Below are 21,365 nucleotides of genomic sequence, written 5' to 3'. Positions count from 1 at the left end.
AGTTCAGGGCTCCCCATTTTTGAAACTGAGCATTTAAAATTCAAAGTTTTTCAACATATTCTTTAAACTTGGGCTCAGAGTTTATTGCAGCATCAAGCTCTCACTGATTAATTGCTGGCACTGTCACAGTCTGTTCCTCTGGCCTCCACTCAAGATACCTGCTCTCTGAAACTGCTGTCTAATGGAATTAATCAAATTACCAAGCTTGAGTATTGATTAAAATACTGGGTTTAGTATGAAAACATTTCCCATTGACCATAACCATGCTATTCCATTTACTTTTCTTTGAAATACAAGAAGGTGGTTTTTTTTTAATTCTCTTGATCATCCTTTTGAGGATGCACTCGTGCATTGAATCCATGCTCTTTAAATCCTGTGTCAAAAAGGGTTGAGTATAATTATCTTTCCAGTACTTATGAAATAACATTCATCTTATTCCCAGATTTTGAAACAGGAAGAATAGGAAGACATCCCCAGAGTGACAACATTCTAAAATTTTATCATTAAGAGTTAAGATTTGCCATTCTGAAAATAGAGTTATATCATCCTAACATTGCAGTAAATCAAATATTTATTTTCCTGCTGCAAATTCATAAATGGAAATTGTTTCTGAAAGAATAATTAATTCTCTGAAGCTAAAACCTGTTGACAAACTCGGTTGCAAGATTACAATACAAATAACCTAAAACACGAAACATTAATTGTAGAGGAGAAATAGTAACTGTTTTAACAGAAAGATCAAATATCCATTACTTTCCAGCATCTCCAGCTGCAAACTGTTACAAGGGCAATGAATTACCAAATAATCTGGTATTTAGAGCTATCATGATTCTTTAGAAGTACAAAAAAAAATTCAGCTATTCAGTTATTTTTTAAATACTAAACTGCAAGCCTTAACTGCCTAATGACTATTTTTATACCACTCTACCAATGTAAGTTGCCTTAAGATAACCAATGGGGAATCTGATTTGTGTAAAAGAGTATCTAAGTGGGAATGAGCCACCACAATATGGTTTGCAAACCCACTCTCACTCTTCCAGCAGAAAACAGGAGGTACTGAGCAAGCAGCTCTGTGGCCACATGCTCTTAGTTCCTACAGCACTGCCGTGAGTCCTGGGAACACTCTGTCATTGCAGCCCAACAAAACCCATTTGGCCAGTGAGGTCACCTTGGACAACAGCACAGTGCTGAAGAAAGTACCTCAGAATGTCTGTCTTCTTGATCCTGGTAAACATTTAAATCTTCTTGTAAAGGTATCCCTAAGGGAATACACTTTCTATCCTTTAGTACTACAAAAGCAAAATAACAGCTTCATTTTGAGTTAACTACGTGTCAGATACCGATTTTGTCTCTGCCAGAGTAACCCAGAGTAACTTAACTGAGCCTGATTTTACAGTGATTCATCTGTCTGCTAATTCACTTTGCCAGAATAAAATAAATCCTTAATTCTATCATCACCTATTGACTGTTTTAAGACCCTTTTCTGAGGTGTAAATTATTAGCCTGTTTGAAGGTATTGAAGAATCAGACCTATAAACTTCAATGGAATTTGCCTTAGATTCTCCCATCATTTCTAGGCAGGTGATTGCTTCAAGCTACTGAAATTGATGATAAATAATCCAGTGGAAAAAAAATTTAAAAATCTGCATGAACAGAAGAATGAGTGTTCTGAAAGAGTTACAGAAACCCTGTTTTTGCCTCATTAGCTCCAGTAACAATAATAAAAAAAAGAAAAATAAAAAAAAGAAAGTGCAGCAAATTATAGCTACAACCTTATCCAATATTAGGAAATCAAACATGTATTTAGCAAACCATAATATGCATGTGATTAAAGCAGTCATTTGTTGAAAAAAATAACTGAAACCTTTAAAAATGAGTGGCTGAGTATCACTAAATGTTTATGCTTAGATTAAAAGGCATATGAAGCACTTATTTACTTGGACAATGCAGAAATCAGTGCAGCTTAAAACCAGAGGTAGGTCATATTCAACCAGAACATTGTTTCTAAAAGCTGGAACTAAGCTACTAGAGCACAGCCTTTGAAGTAAATGTAGAAATAAAGTAACATGTCACACACTCAGGTTATGGTGAGTTAGCTCTTCATGACAAAGCAGTGTCATGTGTATTTTTTCATTCTGTTTGACACAAATTGGATATACTGAGGACATGGTTTGGGGTTTATTTGTTTGTTTGTTTATTTCTGTCAAAGGAATGAAAAATGCTGCCAAAGTGCAAAAGAATTGTTCAGGGAAGTGTTTTCTTTTCTCATCTGTTTTTAGATAATATTTCAAAGTACAAATACAAAGGGAAAAAGAGGAATTTGTGCTGAATAAAACTCTTAACTGTTTGTATATTCCTGAGGGAAATAATGTGAATCAGATTAACCATCATTTCAGGACAGTTTCTGTTTAATTTATTATTCATAAAAGATTTGAACTTTCAATGATGAGATATTTCACAGTCAACTTCAAATTTAAAAAATAAGTATTTCTTTCTATATTTATTAATAAATACAGAACATACATCATTATGTATAAATGTGACATAATGTTACCTTTCTCCATTTCCTCAAAGACAAAGGGATTGATCATGTAATTTCCATGCAAATATACTCTGACAACAATGAAAGGAGGTTTTACTCATCAAAACAGAATTTTGGGCTGGCCCCTGATAAACTGACACATCTAATTGCTGGGATTTTACATTTACTCATTTATCTTCTGACTGAAGGGTTTTTTTTTTCCTGCAGACCACGTATTTTTATGTGCTGCAAAATGAATACTCATGCAGTACAATTATTTTTATCACATTATGATAAAGCACTTCAATCAATGCTGTACCATTTTTAATCTCTTTACACAATAGACTCAAGACAGCAAAGACTTTTTGTACCTGTAACTTGACTGATGTTAAATTCAGTAATACCACTGTATCAAAAATTCAGAATTCTTGGAAGGACAACAATTTCTCCTACACTAAAATTTTCAATAGAAAAGGTACCTTTAGAGCTCAAACTTTTCCAGGCAAAAATTCGCTTTATCAAGCAGCAATTCCTAAGCATTTTCTTACAGCTTGCAGGCTTCTGAGGATACTGCTGCAAATCTTCATTCTCTTCATGTGTTTTCTTTTCAGGGGCTAACACTTCCATCCTAAACAGAAACTTAACCTTTAGTTTTCCTTCAGGATATACACACAACTTAAATCCAAAGACTATGGGTAAGGGAGATGGGGGGAGAAGAGAGGAGATGGACTGGGGATAAAGGGAAAATATTTAGAATTTTATTAACCATTCTCAGCTCATACATTCCTAGTATTAATTAAGTGGAATTAGTGTATTAATATTCCTTTGGTTTTAATTATTTATCTGGAATATTAATGTATTTGTAAAATATACAGATGGGGTAAAATCAGATTTTATCTACTGTTTTTTAAAACTCTGATTTTAACTTAAATGATAAAAATTATAAAATATCTCTAGATGGTAAATAAATATTTACCTCTTACCTTCGTCAGTTGTTAGGGTAAAGAAAATAATGTAATCCTCTATGCATGAACCTATTATCCTTCCTATCTTAGCTTGCCTGACATCAGTGTCATAGAGGAGAGCTGCATTCCTCTAGCTGTTACTGAAAGACAGCTGCTCTACCCAGAAAAGATGAATAGTTGGGATTCTGTGCTGCCTTAATGCCACTGTCACTCAAATGCAGAAAAGCAGCTGAGCCACCCCAAGCCAGTTGTACGCTTGGGGACCATTTCTCTACGCTACCTTCTCATTCACACAGGCAGACCCATCAATTTCTACATGGATTATTTTTCTTTCTAGACTGACACTTCGGAGAAGCCAGAGGCCGTTAGCAACAACCAGCACCGACTAGGACCTAACCAAAGCTCTACTCAGTGGCTACAAAGCGAAGAAAAGGGACCTACCCAGCGTTGCAGGACCCTGGTGCTACTCCAAGGTCACGCAGCAGTCCCAAGCAGCGTTCCCGTGGGCTCTTTGGCGAGCTCCTGCCGGAGATGCCGAGGAGATGACTGCTGCTGAGGACAGAGCCACCCTGCCAGCCGCAGCAGCCCTTTGCCAAGCAGCCATGGACTGCACCAGGGGAGCCCTCTGATTACAAACAGAAGCTGTGCCCAGCCTGTGGCTGGACACCAAAGTGGCCTCTTTTTCACTCCCCTCTTTTTCCCCCCTCTCACTGCGCTCTCACACACAGTCTGCATCGAAACATTATTAAAGGTGATTTGTAAAGGCAAAAGGTAGGAAAGAGCCAAAGGAAAAAAAAGAACAAAAACAAATTGGCACTGTACACACCAGAGTTTGATAAACAAAGCTGACTTTTCAATTGTAAACCTACTGCTTCCTAAAGAAAGCAAGCATAATGGAACACAGCACCTCACTGCCTTCACTTCCATCAGGAGTCCCTTCTGATTATACAAAACAATCAAAGGATGCAAAGGAACAAGTATCCACCTTCTGCAATTTATTTTTTATAAGACATTGGAACTCAAAGTTTTTTTTAATCAGTCAGCTTTGAACTGAATTAATCTTCATGCCAATTACATACATTTACAACTTTTATGTTCGTGAAGTTTCCTGTGGACACTTGAACTGTGGCTTAAGTATGTCGCTTTGTGCAAAACCCCACACGTATCTATAACAACTGCAGACATCTCAGGTCTATCCACACAGGCTAGGATGATAATTCCACCTCTGGAAACAGCCCATCGATCAGATGTAAGAAAAAAACTGTCAGTAAATTCTGTCAACAACAAAGCATTTGCCTCAAAAAACGATTTTTAGGCTGCCAAAATAAAGGGAAGCATTTCCATTCAGATTCACACCTAGGGAAATATTTCAGGCCCATTTCTATTTAGAACTGAGCAATGCTTGAATTTGCACTGCTGGTATAAGGTCCTTTGAGTCCTTAGCATGACACAGCACTCCAGACATTGCCATTACAAGCCACTACCAAAGTAAGCTGAATTTCAATATGATAACAGGGTTTTGGAAACTTCTGAAACTTCAGCAGAAAAACTTCTCCCAGTTTAAGCATATTTCACAGGTCTTTTATCTTATATCTCTCAAAAGTGGCATTCTGAGAATAAATATTAATTTTAAATTGGTGTTTACTGTGCTAAGAAATACATTTTCACCACACAATATTCAGTCTGGATTTCCAGATGATTACTGGAACAGAATATTGATTTCCAAGAACAAAACATGAGTGCAAGTTATTACACAGAAATAATAGCTATTTTTAAAAGAGAATGCCCTCAATTCTTCCAAAAACCCATTTCTGAATGAAATTAATATACTCTAAAAACTAGAGTTCATAACTTTAAACACTGGAGGTTCTCTTCTGATCAGCCTGTGCAAGGCATCAGCAGAAAGTCACTCATCTTCTCTGCTGGAACACACCCATATTGCTCCTGTCCAGTACAAGGAGAAAGCCAATCCTATGCCCATGAGCCCTGGAATGGCACCTTGTAGTATAGCTCTAAACAGCCAAAACTTGAAAGTTGTTCATGTAATTCTAGTTCAAGTCTTCTGGATATAAACCTCCAGAGAAAACCTCCTGCCTGCCCATGTAACAGCCAGCTATAAAATCCCTGGTGTTCCAGCTCAAAGGCCGGCTCTCACAACACACTGTCACACTTCTCAGAGGGCCTCATCTCAGAGACTCATTAGTGCACAGGGAGTGTGAATGGGGAACCAGACACAGGAGACGAGAGCAGCCTCTGGGAGAATGATTCCCATGATGGGATAATAAGCAGGAATATAAACTGCCTAGACATGGAGCAACTGTTCACATGCAATGGGAGAGGGTTACTGGATATGCTCCCACATTCGTATTTGAATAAAGCCTTCAGAAGCTACAAGAATACAGAGGACTTTTGCCAGAGATGGGATGTATAAATACACAAATTCGATAAGACTACTCAAAAGGGAATGGAGAGGTAGAATCCTTGCTGAAATCTTCAGGGTTTGCTTCCACACACACCTGAAAACCATGTCTTATTTTCCACAGATATGAAGAAATTAAAGTGAGATAAATCTCTAGAAAGACGTATTTTTTCTAAAACTGGTTCAGAAGATGTCAAGATGTTCAGATTGCAATGTATCTGTTTCCTTACTTCAAACCTTAATCAAGTCCACAGCAATTTTCTTCTATAATAGAAGTATACATGAATCAGAAGTTCTGTGCAGTACTAATCATCATGCTATAATTTTGTAATGAGTTTAAAATAAGCTTAAACTGTACAACTCTAAATTTCAATGTACCACTGAATTTTTTCAAACAAATGATGCTGTACTTCATACAATCATAATAATGATTTAGAAAAGGAATTAACATCACTCTTCTGAAGCTGTGCATTTGATTTACATTCTTCTCCTCCTCAGATCGTGTACTGTGACTTTGGGGAAAGGAAATGGATTGACAGTGAATTCCACATTTACAAACCTAAGGACTGCAAAAAATATATTTCACACAATGTTAGAGAAAAACTGGTCATATTGTAAGTAAAATGAGAAAAGCATGTGTGAAAAGTCAATCCAGACTGCACAGGATCCTTCCTTTCCCAAAATACAGTGCATTACTTCATAATCTAGGTGAAATGAAAAAGGAATTTGAAGAACACTCTACAGAACCTGTGCAACTTTAGGATCTGAGAATGGGGAGATCTTTCAACACATCAGAAAGAAAATAAACAGACCTATGCACTAGTGGGAATACCAACAAAAAGACAAATGTAGAGCAATAATCTGCAAAAAGCCTGAAATACCTCTGGTCTGAGCCCTTACAAGTTAGTGCAGCAGTAACCAAGACCCTGAACTCTTCCTGAGCACATACAAGTCAGGAAAAGCAAACTGTTTACTGCAGCTGAAACAGTGCTCAGAGACAGGCACTGCCTAAATAAAGCAGGTCCTCATTGTTTCCTGTTATTGGATTTTTATCTGTAATCAGTTCTACCTGAAAGTAAAGCTGGGGGGTTTTTTGTATATTTTTTTTAATTCCTATTGATGGTTAAATAACTATTTCTATGAGTGATCTAAACCATACAAGCTAAGAACTCCAGAGAGTCACAAGCTGATGAATCATATAAGGTCTGTGTGACACCACATAGCTACAGATATTTTGAGCAATACTTAGTTGAGCTACAAGGAAATTTCTTCTAGCTAGGTGTAAGTGGACATGGGTGTATGAAGATTTTCTTAATATTGCTTGATCAGATTTGATCTTTGGAAAAATGAAATTGAACTTTATATGGATTAATGGAAAACTGTGTAATTCTTCCCTCAATAATGAAATAGCAGCTGGAAAGAGCAGAGACATAATTATATAGTGAGAAATACCTCAGGAATATTCCAGATGAAACAGTCAAAACTGGCATCTATATGGGATTTGGGGGCAATATTTACAGAACTGTCTAGCTGCATTAGCTGACTACTCTAGCACAAGTATTTCAAGAACTTTCACTGATGACTGTAAAGAAATTGTTTAACTTCAACAAAACTAGATTAAACCAGTGATATCTGGTGAAAACTTTGGGCCACTAGAGATTGCAGCTATAAGTTGTGAAATGAATACTGAAAAGTAGGGCAAGCTTACAGAATCCAGTTTTGGATGAATGTGTGGGTGACTGGTGACATATTAAGGAATATTACAATGAGATACTTCAGAGAAAAAGCAGAGTTTGCTTTGATTTTGTTTTTCTCAGCAGAGGCAAGTTTCAATAGTGCTTTATGATACCTGATTTTGGTAGATGAAGCAAAGAATTTGTGAGTGGAAAGGAAAATTTCATTCTCTTTCTGTAGAGTGAAAAATGGAACAGAAAATGATATCAGCAAAAATATATCAGCTATTTATTTACCCCCACTATTTTCAAAGGTTTTACTGTTGCATTAACTTGAACTTCATTTACATTTTTTATCCTTCTCATCATTTGTTTGTCAATTTATAGGAGGAAAAAAAAAAAGGTAGTTAGATAAATACCAGGTAACAAAAGCTTCCTGTATGCTTCAATATTGACTACAATTTGGGATTCTACTTTTGCCAAAAGAAAACAGGTAAATTTTAATTTGTCTAGAACAAGAGTTGAGCAGTGCTAGTCTCTCTGGAAAGTCTGTGGGAAGCATTTGAAAATACTACATAAGTATAGAGGAAACCGCTCTGTTTATTTCTCATCTCATAAAGGTCATCATCTTTTATATATAAAATGTCTATAAGTCTTGTCTGTTCATGCACAGTGAATCTCAATATTGTAAATGAGGAGAAAAGAAATAGGAATAGTGGAGCAGACTGCTCCAGAATTCTTTTGGTTTTTTTAACTCTGAACATTTTGCTGGGACAACACAGGTTAATAACCAATTTCAGGTTGTATTCAGGCTTAGAGGTAAAACATTTCTGCTCACACACCTTATCTCACAGTGCTGTGTAGGTCACATAACACCTGGTGGTACCTGCAACAATGAATTGACTGCATCAAGAACAATGAGCAACACAAGCAAGAGCAAAGATTGGTGGGTGGGAATTTCAGAGAGGTCCTTCTCTGTGCCACAGGAATTTCACGTCGTAAGGAGTCCACTTGGTGTTACAGGTATATAGGGTTGAGCTCTTACTGAATAATTCAGTAGCCAAACTAAACTGAGAGAAAAGGTTCACCTCCTCTCTGATTATGGTGATAAGAGACATGCCAGTGACTTGGATATGAGTAGAAAGGATTTTAATATTAATTCATTGTTAATTGCAATTAAAACATTCCTGCTTGTTGTTAGCAGTTGTCTGGAGCGCTTATGTCTACTCCCCTTGATTATAGTGGTTGGGAGTTTAAGATTTTCAGTGTTAATAAATATTTCTCAGAAAAGAGAAACATAATCTCTTTACTGGTGAAGAATTAGTTTTTCATAGCTGCCAAGAAGCTTTCTTGTCAATATGTCAAAGACTGAGTTTTTACAAGACTTGTTACAGGTACAGAGTAACATTTCATTTTCTAAAATTACAGGAGGAAATTCAATTAATGAGAGGGGATAAAAAGGATATGCAAGCCCTAATAAGTTTTTTAGTTATTTCTAAAAGATTTTTCATAGGTAACTTAAAAAATTGTAACAGTTGCATGCTATTGCTATGAAAAGCAATGACCCTTAGCAAGCATTTTTTTAAAAAAACTATATAGTAAAATCACTAGCTCAGAAAACCCCCTGGGTGGGGTATTCCAAGGCTGAAAAGGTCCATCCTCTGCCCCTGAGAGGGACTCAGGCAGAGGGAGGTCAGGGAGATAACTCCAGTAAGGCAAATGTGCCAAGACTGATCCATTTTCTTTGTGAAACTGGTATAGTCTGATACTTAAAAAGTGTAACAATCTACCAGAAGATGCCATCAGTGTCATAGCTCATGAAGAATTAATGAGTCTACTGGACTGTTTAACTTCCTAAATTAAGATTTTTTTTTTTATGTCACAGTCACAGGAATATACCCAAGTCCCATATTACTCCATACAAATACGTACTTTGATTTTTTCCACATCATGTAGATCATCATGCCTCAACAAGAAAAACTCCTACTTTAAAAGTCTGAAACTGAAACAGATGAGAATAAAGCTTTATGAGACTAATCATGGTAGCTTTGTATACAAATTATGGTGTGGCTTAGTATGCTATCTGTCAGAAATATTGACAGATCAAATTCCTTCTTCAGAACTAACAGATTGGGAGACTGGTCCCAAATAACGTGTGAAATAATGTTTTCTGTACCAAAAGTAGTATATAATAAGAGTATAACTTCGGGAAGGACAGACAAAAAGTAGAGGAAATGAATAGAAGTTGGTTATTGGATTAATTTCTGTAATCCTGTGGAAATGCCAACAAATTCTAAAGAGAAAGTTTCACTAGAATTTGTTGGAAATTATTTGCTCTTGGTTTAAATTGTTATTTTTACAGATTTTACAAGTAACCATATTTATCACTAGCAGTATTAATCATATTTTATGCTTTATAGCAACGATAAAATTGTAAACACTGTTCTGTGATATATAATGTATATGCTTTGCTTCATAACAGTAAGAGGTATTCATTTTTAAACTGGTCTCAAGTTTATTATATGGACTGGGTACAACCCCTTCCTGCAACTGCCTTGACTTCATTTATAACTCTACATCTATTGTGCTCAAAAACATTGACATAAATAGCAGAAGACTCCCAGTTAACTCATAACTATCAGAACTGCATTTCAGATGACCACAGCTTTGGAAAATGCTTCATTTTGCTTTTTCTCAGGCTCCTAATTAGCCCAACATTTGTCAAAATATCCCTAGAAACAAACTGGAATTTCCTTTCTCTGTGGATCTTTATCATTTACATATCATTTATACCTAAAGAAACACAAAACAAATTGCCCATCCCTATTTTGTGGCATAGAGTTTCTAAAAAACACCAAGAATAAATTTGCTCAGGACACATAAGCAATTTTTCTTTTTTCCATACATATTGATCACCCAGTACAGAATAGAGAAATTATGTTCAATTCTCACATATCCATTTAACTAATTTTTTATAATGCCACAGAATTAGGAACATATGCAGTAAACCTCACAGGGATTGTGACTTATTTATGAACATCTAAGTAGCTTTGGAAGCAGTGAAAAAACCTTGCTACTAGCACAGCACTAGGAAAGGGTTCATTAGCATCAACTCCTATCCCAAGAAAAGCTGCTTATCAGACACTGACCTGCAGATGGGGCAGCACTAACAAATGAAGCTAATTGAGCAAAGCAGAACATTTCCACGACCTCTTTTTTTTTACCTCTTTGTTTGTATAAACTATTACTAAAACCTGAAATTATTATTTCTACAGCATGCTCTCCTTAATCTGAGGTATTTTCAGACATAAACAGCTTAGAATAAGAAACTGTTATAATAAATCATCTACAAAATGAGTTCCTTCTAATCATCATTGCTGTCTTATTCACTGAAGAACAGAAGCAAAATTGGAATTATTTCAAATGCTATAAGGCCATGTTGATAGATGCAGTCCTTTAAATGATTAAAGAAGAGAGAGGAAAAGGGGTGCAGCTGAGCAACTAATGGATTAGCTGAAATGAGAAGCTTCTAAAAATTTATTTGACCATAAGAAGTATTTATCCATAGTATGGTAATCGAAGAAGGAGCTTGAGGAAATAGAAGAATGCTACTGCACAATGTTTGGGAAGGGAAGCCAAAAAAAGGTCTGATATTTCGTTATGGTTTTGAATAAAACTCATTATAAACCAGGAGAAGTTTTATGATTTCACATTTCAGTAGAATGTAACTCATACATTTCCTCCAAAAAGACACAGAAGCCTCATTCACCAGGGACATATACATTGCTTGGAGACAGTATCCATGAATCAGTATGAACATATTTGTTACTTGGAACCCTGATGAAGTATCAGCTGAACTTCTGAATGATTTTCCATATTCAGAGAAAACAATGCAGACTAGATACGAACTTGCACTTTTAGGCTGCCACATAATGTTGCACTAAATAAAACCACGTTGAAAATTATAATCTCATTAACTGCATGCTTGTTAACTTACGGTCAGCAAAATAATGATAAACATCTCAGAAAAAATGAAATAGAAGATAAAAGAAAAGGTATTTCCAGACAGAATTTAAAGCTGTGATTATCTGGATATACATGCAAAGACAACAAAGTTATGAAGTAGGTGAAATGAAAGTACTGGAAAATTCTGAATTTTAATAAAGGCTTTCATACGTTCTTATAAAATTTTATTCTTATTAAACTGTTTACAAGTAATTCATATTTTCCTAGATTCAAAGAGCCTGAAAGATTAAACAGAGGTTGAAAGAACACATATTCAGAATATAATCAACTGCACTATATTGAGCACACATCATTAGCGCTTGATTTTGTGCTATGCTGAGCATTTCCAGCTCTTACAGTGGATAGGAGAGTCACGTAGTGTCCAGCATTTTCCAAGATCAGACTCCAGTGATTATCATACACTGAAAAATTATCATTTGAAACTTTTTTTTTTTTCCATCTATGATTTCTTCCACATCCTGGAGTGAGACCAAAAACAATAGCACATCGAAATTCAAATTATGGTAAGAGGAGAGGAACTTAGGAAACAGAAAAAACAGTGGCAAGCAAGGAAGTTATTTATTATTTAAGAATGTAACAGGAGGAGCCCTTTTGTGCAATTTTTGGGTGACTACATTCTATATGCAATGTTTAATCACATTATCATTTAGTAAGTTCAATTAGGAAGTGGCAGGTTTTTGCTGCCTCATGTCAATTAATTCACCTGAATTGTTGTATCTGCTAACAGACAGCAAGTTAAAACTGTCTCTTCAGAAACACATAGTAGCTTTCTCCACTTCTAGGGCTGTCCAGCAATGTTTAGCCTCCCCTACATTAGACCATGTGAACAGTGGTCAAAAACAGTTCCATGTGCCACAGCCACTAAGAAAAGCATCCCAGTTGTTTCTAAATATCTACAGGCCAAGCTGATCAATACTTGCAATTTAGGTTCAAGCTGAACCAGTATCAGGTAGGCTGAGTGCCCCCAGCACTAATCACTTGGGCCACCCATAGAATTTAAAGTGATTACTTTTTAAAGATTTAGCACATGTTGTGAAAGTGCCTGACAGCAATGGGAACTTCTAAATGCTCAGCTAACTAAGTAAGGCAATTAGTTAGAAAAACTTCTATTTGTAGTGTCATTTGTGGCTGCAGTTGCTCAGAAAAAATGAACTGAAAACACACAAAATTAGTTACCAAACAAATAACAACTACAGGCTTACCATTAAAAGAGACAGCTTTCCTCAGTAATTAGCACACAGAATATCAGCAGTAAAAAAGAGACCCTTTAACAGCCAGGTTCCAGCTATTGATTTTCTGCAGGAGCCTAATGATCCTTATGCTCACTAAATGAGTGGATAAAAGTGTGCCATAGGAGCTAGGAGCTCCTCATCAATTTATTAATCCCCATCTCCAAAACACACATAAGATTTTTCCAAAATTTAAGTACAGAAACACTGTCTTACATACTTATGTAAGTGTACACTTATGCACTTATATAAATGCACTTATACACTTGCATAAGACTGCACTTCTAGCCACCTAAAATTTCCTCCAGGGCACAGGGTAACCAAATTGTACATCACAGACTATCTACAGTTGCCAGCACTTTCCAGAATTCCCATAACTAGAACACCTGAGAGCTTTTTCTTCCTCAAAATAATCTTGAAATACTCAAACAGAGCTTTTCATTACAGAAAGAACTTTATCAGCACGGCCCTTAATCTAGCAATACATTTACATAAGATTGCGTCAGGGAAAAGCTGATTATTGTATTGCTTTGGGGGAAAAACAGCTTTTTAAAGTGGTTTAGCAGGCCAGCATTATTGACAAAATTGAAATATTGTCATTTGTTAGTATTCAAGGCGTGGTGCTGTCTTTGATTACGTACTGGCAACATTTGTTAGATGCCTGTCCAGGTAGAGTAGTGACAGTGTATATACAGTGTTACAGTGAAATCCTCAAAGGGAACAGTGATACAGGGTACTCAGGAACTACAGAAACAGATTCATCAACAGCATGCCTTATTCTCACAGTCCCAGATGACAGAGAGCACTCTGCAGACTTCCGCCACTACCTGTCAGAAAATCAAAGCTGTCACTTCCTAGTGAGCTAGCAAACTCGCAGAAATCTCCATATTGTGTTGCTACCGCAGAGCAGTACTGCAGGGAAGAAATAGAAAAGCTGTAATTTAATAGCCTCACACTTTCTCCATGCAGCAGATCACATATAAATTGGAAGACATATTCGAAAAACAATGAGTGCTCTCATTTTTATCTATATTTATTAAATGAGAGAAAACTCAGTTATTTCTCATAGTAAATGAACAAGAACTATCATTCCTCATTTTCTTCTTTGGAAAAATGCATACATAAAGCAAAATCACATTTCAAAAAGTGAGTCTGGAGTTAGACTATACTAATAAAGGATGAAAAAAACGTGAAATTTCCTGTATTTCTGTATTTCCTATATTTCTATAGGTTGCTTATGAAGGCAGCATAACTGGAGACTGTTCATCTTGGGTGAATTATAATAAACTTTATATTCAGTAACTGCACATTTTGACAGCTCAGCAGCAAACACTTAGTTTTTTTATTAACCCAAGGAGCCTGAGAGGATACCAGGGAGTTATAGCTGCTACCTGTTGTAGACTTGGGTATTTTTACTTGTCTTCTCAATCAAGTGACATAAAGATGTCTGACACAGTACCTTAGCTACATGCTCTGTTGACACTTATGTGATCCATGGCAGGGGGCTTGGAACAAGGTGATCTTTTGGGTCCCTTCCAACCCAGGCCATTCAATTATTCTACAACATCCACCAGCTTTCGTGTCTTTCAGCTGTGTCTCTGTTCATTAAGCTTTACTGTGTCATAGGTAAGATGCTATTAAATATCTGTGGTAGGGGTCACTCATTAATGAGAACACATCTATGAATGGAGAATGGACTAGCTCTTGGTCCAACTTGTCAATTATCTTATCAGCAATTTAAAAGATTTTATTAATTGCTGATATGGACAAATGCAAAGATTGATGAATAAATATCCAGGACATTTCACTGTTACAGGATAAACTCAGCAATTTTTTTTTCCAGTTCAGCAAAATGCAAAACCACACTTCTAGGAGCAAAGAATAGAGAGACTTTATCTTTGTTAAAACACAAAAACCCCTCAACCCCTCAGATGAGCATTCTGGTTTAGAGTGCAAACCTCCAAAGAGATCAGAAAACAGAGGAGTAACTTCAAAGAATGACTGCAAAGTAAAGGGAGTAAAGGGATTACTACATCTCTCTGTGAAGACACTCCTCAGTGGCAAAGAGATCTGAATATGGAAAACTTTTGAGGCTGATGGATATGGAGCAATTACGATTGAAATGTTAAAAACTCAAGCTAGACAAATCTGGAAAATAAAATAAAATTTTAAAGTAATTAAATATGTGTGGGGATCTCTTCATTGGTTCATTTTGTTAAAAAAAAATCATATTTGAAATACTAATCATGATCCAATTCCTGTGAAAAGACCTCTGCCTGAAGAAGGTCAGCTTAGAAGATTACTGTGATCATCTGTGGATTTAAAAAAAAATGCTCTTTTTTGCAGATTAAAGGAAAGAGTACTATGTTGTTCTCTCCTCATTTCACAGGTTGCTTGCAAGGTGACCTTCGTCATCAAAAAAAAAAAACCCACAAATATAAGTATAAAAACAGGACTATAGAACAGCTCTATCTAGCAATTCTAACAGATTTTCTAGTAAATTCAAGAGGTTACAACAATGAGAGGTTAACATCATTAAATTCTAGCAAGCAAGTTCAAGATTAATCAATTTTTTTAGGATGAAGTGATTTTTCTGCATTTTCCTATGTTGTCCTTCTGCACAGAAGACTGTCAAAGCTCCACACAAATCTGTATGTAATCAGATGATTATAATTTACCACTATGTTAAATGCCCAAGTGATTAAAACACGTGAATAATTGAAGGGATTCCTAATGGACTAATTACAATAATGTTCTTTGGTATATCTCAATTTTCATAGCTTTAGGCAATATCAAGTGGTTCAAATTAATAAATCATCTCATAGATCGGATGATTTTCTAGGACCTACAGTTCAGCCCTTGAAGCTATTGGTTAGGAAGGAAGCCATAAACATTGCAAATAATAATGAGATTTTTGACCTTCCACTGTCATGTAAATTGATGTGTGCCTGGCATAGGCAGACTTTGCTGCTAAACTCAAAAGCTTTCAGCTTTGTCATTGTCCCCATCTTGTAATTGGATGTGTTAACTCTAAAAGGGAGTAAAATAGAAGAGCAAAAGCAGGGAACAGTTAGGAAGAAATTCTTTTTCACAAAATATACACATACTGAGTTCCTGTAAAAGAAAAATTATTAAATACTTTACAGGAAATGAGGAACTACATGCTGACAATTAATGTATAGAGAACCATACAGGTTATTCTCCAGTTCTTCTCCAGTACCTGGCTTTTCAGACAGTAAAAGTCAAGTCAAATTAATGAGCAGTAGTCATTCATACCACTTGACTTTTTTCTTTCAAGCTTTGCCTCTGATATGCTGATTTACTTTCTTTCATTTTCATTGTGATTTCTATTTGTATTTAATTAATTTCTGGCAGTACTGAGTACCTGAGGTCTACCAGCTGAAATGCTGTGACTCTCAGACAGTATTCAGTGCTTCTCACACTTTGGTAAAGCCACTTCTGTCATATAGGGTGCAATGGCCAAGCAAAACAATGCTAGTTTATCTTTTGCAATGATGACTGAGCAAATTTTAACTGCAGAGTTGAGCACTTGGTGATGCACCATTATTGTCCCATACAAGAGATCAGAAAACCAGAGATCAAATTCTGTGACTAACTTAGAAATATTGCCAGACTTGGAGGGAGAACAGCAAGCAAAGAAAAATGCTAAATATGTGCATTGGTAGTAATAAAAAAGAAGGTCCTACAAGCCCCTTGCTCCTGACAGGGTCACCACAGCAGCACTCAGTGTGGGAATGTCTGAATCACCAGCAGGAGTGGTGCCACACACGGACACCAACAGGCCATGGGGATACTGCTGCCTACTGCAGTACAATGCAGTCATGTCTGTGCATCTGCATGTATTAAACAATAACACAAAAATTATTGCAAGGAAAATGAAACTTAAAGAAACTCCTGATTCTGTAGTGAGGGATGGAGATTGAAATGAGTACAGGAAGAAGATGAAGAAGGAAGGGGAAAGGAGAAACAGTATTGCTGCATTAGGATTTTCCATACTATACCTCTCTTTTAAAATTGAAAATTCAATTTGTGATGCAATACCAATGCTGAGAATTAGAGCTACAGTTCATGTAGCATGGCATTATCAAATTTCTTTTTTAATTTCCCTATATTAAAATACTGATAAATGGGAATACTACCAGCCCATGTAAGTAACATGACAGCTGTCCCACAATGTCCCAAACTCTTCCTCTGTCATAGCTTATCATCCAAGAAGAGAAATACTAAGGGTTCAGCATGTGTTTTGAGTTAACACTTTGCAGAAGGATGAAAGGGTGACTTGGCATCCAGATACTTCTCACAGACCTAATTCTGTACATTAGTATTGCTAAGTACTCTGTGGAGTTCTGATTACTTAGGATAGTTAAGTATTATGGCATTTACTATAATAACTTGGTCATTATCACAAACAAATTCTAATTTAGGTGACTGTGTATGACTTTCCTATGCTCCTTTGACAATCCATGAAAAGCATATTGTGGCACTTCATGAGGATCTTTTCAAATAACAATCACACATCCAAGGGAGGTTGTTACTGAACAACTGCGTAATGATTCCAGAAAGAAAGATTTTATGATGTCTGAACTGCCAGCACAGGATGAAAACCATTGTAACTCAGTTCATCTTCATGAGACAGAACATTAATTTTCACCTTACCACACTAATGCATACTACTTTCTACTAATTCAAAATGGCCAAATTCACCTAAAAAGAAGAAACACTTGCACTACTGAATAATCTCCAACCTTGCTAAATTCCTGTCAAAATAATTCATGTTCTCATTTTCATTTTAAGTGATACATTAAAATTTGAGTACACACAGGTTTTTGCACCATGACAAATTATTTCTTTCCAGATACTAATTTTTGATCAAACTCTGTATTAAAAAATCATGTCAAAAGAATTTCAGAGACTGTTTCCATGTAAAAACTGTTAAGCTGAAAACATCACTACATACAGGTAACCTGCAAGTATTTACAAATCTCTGTTTTCCCCTGTGGTAGTAAAATTTTTTATGTTGGAAAAAGATACTCCATTTATAAGATAAAAACCCGAAGAACTGCTGTGTTAGAGAGAAGTAAAAACTAGAGGAGTCATCTGACTTTCAGCACTCAACTTCCCTCATTAAATTGAGTGGGTAAATTCCCTCGATTCAATATACAATGCCAGAACAGAGGGCAATCCAGAATTCCTGCGTGTTCTGCCCCGAACTGTCCTGTTCTGGCTACATTTTCAACCTGATTAAGTGCCTAGAGTTAGGCAGCGTGAATGTATTTCGTTATGTCCACTCAATCTCTATCAAATCCTAACATTCATAGGCACTGTGGGATCATGAAATGCAAAAGAGCCATAAAATTGAAAGTTATATTTCTAGCAGTGCAAATGGAAGCCATTAAAAAGCCATTACCTATCAATAGTTGATGTACTCTCAGCTACTTATAGTGCCCTACTGTAAGCGTGTTTGTGAGTGGGGAAGTTAGGCAGGAAGGGGGAACTCAAACAATAACCCCTCGGGGTGGGAAGTACTAATTCTTTACAGCAACCACAATATGGCAACCGAAGAATAAAATGTATAATCTGCCAAAAAGGCAAGGAGGAAGTTCTACACTATTTCACAACTCCTCTGAAGCAGATTGCATATCCATTTCACAGAACGTCCCTTCCAAACGCTCCTGCCTAGAGGCTGTCATCCCTTACTGGATTATGGAAGTACCTAATGGCTCCAGTATATTAGGTACTATACAAACACATATTAAGAAATATTTCTTTTTCCTATGAACAACAATAAAAATATGGCAAAATGAAGGCCAGGCATAAGGTTGCATTGATTTCCTCTGTTTGACAGATGGGAAATGGAAGCCCAGTGAGAGTGAATGATTTGCCTGAGGCAGCATGCAGCAAAGACAGGAATTTGACCTAGACAGCTCAAGTTCCAGACCAGTGCCTTCTCTCATTAATATCTGCTTCTTTCTGCATTTTTTTGGCAATAATCTAGCAAGAGAAGGAGCCCTGCTCTGGCCCAGGTTTAATAGGATCCCAGTCTTAAAATGATACTCAGGATTCAGAAACTTCAAAACTCAGATGATAAATTTTAAGCTGTATTGATTTCAGTTTCTTCCCTCATCTTCCATGTTCTTTAAATCCTCTCCAGTAATTTGATTCAAGAGTAGAAGGAGGTCCTTTGAGAGCATGTGAAACAGTATTTCAGTTTAACCACTAATGTGATTTTTCATCAATCAAATATTAAATACCTGAAATGAACTTGAACTATAAGAAATGTTTCTGATGTTGGTTCAAAAGATGTACATCTCTACAGTTCTGCAAATAGACAACAGATTCACTTTTGTGTCACAACACGGAGTGATTATCTTTTGTGCTTCATACATCCATCTTCTGAACTATGAGAAATGAAAACAACAGTAAACATGGATAAAAAACCAAAAAACTGTCTTAGATAAGATAGCTGCAGACAGCATTTGTACGAGAGGTTTTTCTATCATTTGCTGCAAGGCAGAAATCACATATATTAGAATAAACATAAATAAACACATAAACATAAAATAAACAGTAATGGTCAAATTTCAAAGTTTTCAGAGGATCAGTACTTATATTAAGTTCTAAGTCTATACAATATAATGAATTACTTATTTGTGAGCTTTGTTTGAAAGAAAGAGATTTTAAATAATAAATTAAAAGAACAATGTGCCAAATATTCAGCTGGTGACAATCACTAGAATTCAGGGAGTGTGGAAACAAAACTCCCTAATAAAACACTAAACTACTTGATAATAGAATGTTATGTAAATACTCACTTTAGTTTAAAGAAATTAACTTTATGAGATGTGTCAAAAAATGCAACATAGATGGCTTATGTTTTTAAGAAAATATTGTTTCTTTGAGTCCTGGTAAATGGTCCGAAGTCCTACTTCTGGGATAGTGGCAAAATTATATCCTCAGCTGAAAAAAAGCAGTGATGGAAGAAGCAGGGTAAATAAGGCAGCAAAAATAGAGAGCTTACACAATCTCCTAGGTGTCTATTGATTTCCATAAGCAAGTCCTGAAAATCTGATCCTATTTACTGCAAGTTAATTATCCACACCACTTGGAATATGGAAAAACAAGTCATTACCATTGCAAAAAGAGTCAAGAAACTTTGAAAATAATATATTGAATGCATGTATAATACAAATGATGAGCAAATTTATAAATTTAAATAATTCAAGAGAAAGGAGCCTGGTAATAAATCCCCCAAACTATCAGGAAAAAGTAATACTCTTCAACCTTCTAATTTTATCATCGCCAGAAGAGGCCTTGTGGCAAAAGATGTCAATCCCAAAGCCACAGCTTTGCCACTCTGACACTTCTTATAAAACCTAAAAATTAATTTTTAGGCTACTTAAATCAAGAATCTAGGCAATTGAGTGAAAGACTGAATAAAGAGAAATGTTGGTATAATAACTGGTCGCAAGAAATACTTCTCAAAACTTTTGGACAATTCACAGAGCATAATTACCCATGAATAAAGAACCTCCTGCCTAAGCAGCTCAAAAATAGGAAGATAATTGCCATCCGAATATTATTCACTGGTTTGTTTGGGCTTTTTTCTTCTAACAATGAATACATTAAGAACCACTCAGCCTTCCAGGGAAAAGTTAAGGAACTGTCACTGGTGTGGGAGGAAATCAACAAATATATTCCTATCTCCTAAATAACTCCCATTGCTGTCATACTTTTTCCTTGCTTGCAAAAAAGGTTTATTCCTGGTATACCTCAGTAGTCAAACGTAGAAACAAACCAAGTTCAGATCTAGGCTGCCTGTATGGTTGGAGGGGAGCCTGTAAGAGCAGTTTGGGTGTAATTGATCCTTCCAGCCTACTAACAATAACAACAAATGGTTCTCTCCTCAAAGTTGTGGGGCTCCTAGCTGGAGCCACAGCAGAGCAGAGGGTTCCCTGCTGAAGAGCTGGGTCTCCTATGCACTGTCATCAATGAGATTGTCCAGAATCAAACCTTTCCTGCACAGCTGAAAGCTGTAATTCAACCTAACCTTGACCTGTTTTCACTGTGAAACTCAAATATTCATAACTAAAGGGACGTTTTTTCTAGATAACTTTTTATCTTAATTGCATTGCAAAGTTTTCTTTTTAATAGTAAGTAAAGATCCCTCTCCATGCTTTACGACAAAGGTTGAATATTTCTCCCCTACATAAAGACCTGTGATGTTTCATCCCAGTGCAATCAAGATTAAGGGAGTTATAAGTAGAAATTAAACATCTGCAGATAAACATTACATTTCATCAGTTGCAGTAGCAGATGTAGTTGATTACTGGAATTTGAAAATAGAAAACATAATGGCAAAGCTTTAGATTAAAGTAATTATACTGCAATAATTATATGGAATTGAGTTTATTATATTACAAGGTAGATTTAACATCTGAGCCATTTAAAATATATGCTGGCTAGGACTGAAGTTGAAGTCTCCCTCAGATGCGATATAAAAAGCAGATTAAA

General features: G+C 36.1%; 1 protein-coding gene across 7 annotated transcripts in view; it reads right to left on the bottom strand.

Moving 5' to 3' along the window:
- Positions 1-21,365, bottom strand: part of KCNIP4 (potassium voltage-gated channel interacting protein 4) — a 386,819-nt gene that overhangs the window by 340,979 nt on the left and 24,475 nt on the right. The window contains exons 1-2 of one of the 7 annotated variants that reach the window (XM_015624323.2): positions 3,928-4,024; positions 3,001-3,149 (exon numbers count right to left, since the gene is read on the bottom strand). The exons of 4 other annotated variants lie outside the window; for them this stretch is intronic. In XM_015624323.2, coding sequence (XP_015479809.1) covers positions 3,001-3,148 — 148 coding nt within the window. In that variant the 5' untranslated portion in view covers position 3,149; positions 3,928-4,024. Of the gene's footprint in view, positions 1-3,000; positions 3,150-3,497; positions 3,651-3,927; positions 4,025-21,365 lie in introns of those variants that run through there. 2 more of the 7 variants (XM_015624322.2, XM_015624321.2) reach the window with 2 other exon arrangements.

The sequence above is a fragment of the Parus major genome, chromosome 4 (genome assembly GCF_001522545.3).
Source record: "Parus major isolate Abel chromosome 4, Parus_major1.1, whole genome shotgun sequence".
Lineage (NCBI taxonomy): Eukaryota > Metazoa > Chordata > Aves > Passeriformes > Paridae > Parus > Parus major.
Note: the sequence above shows the minus strand (reverse complement) of the source record. Positions and strands in the feature narration are given on the sequence as shown.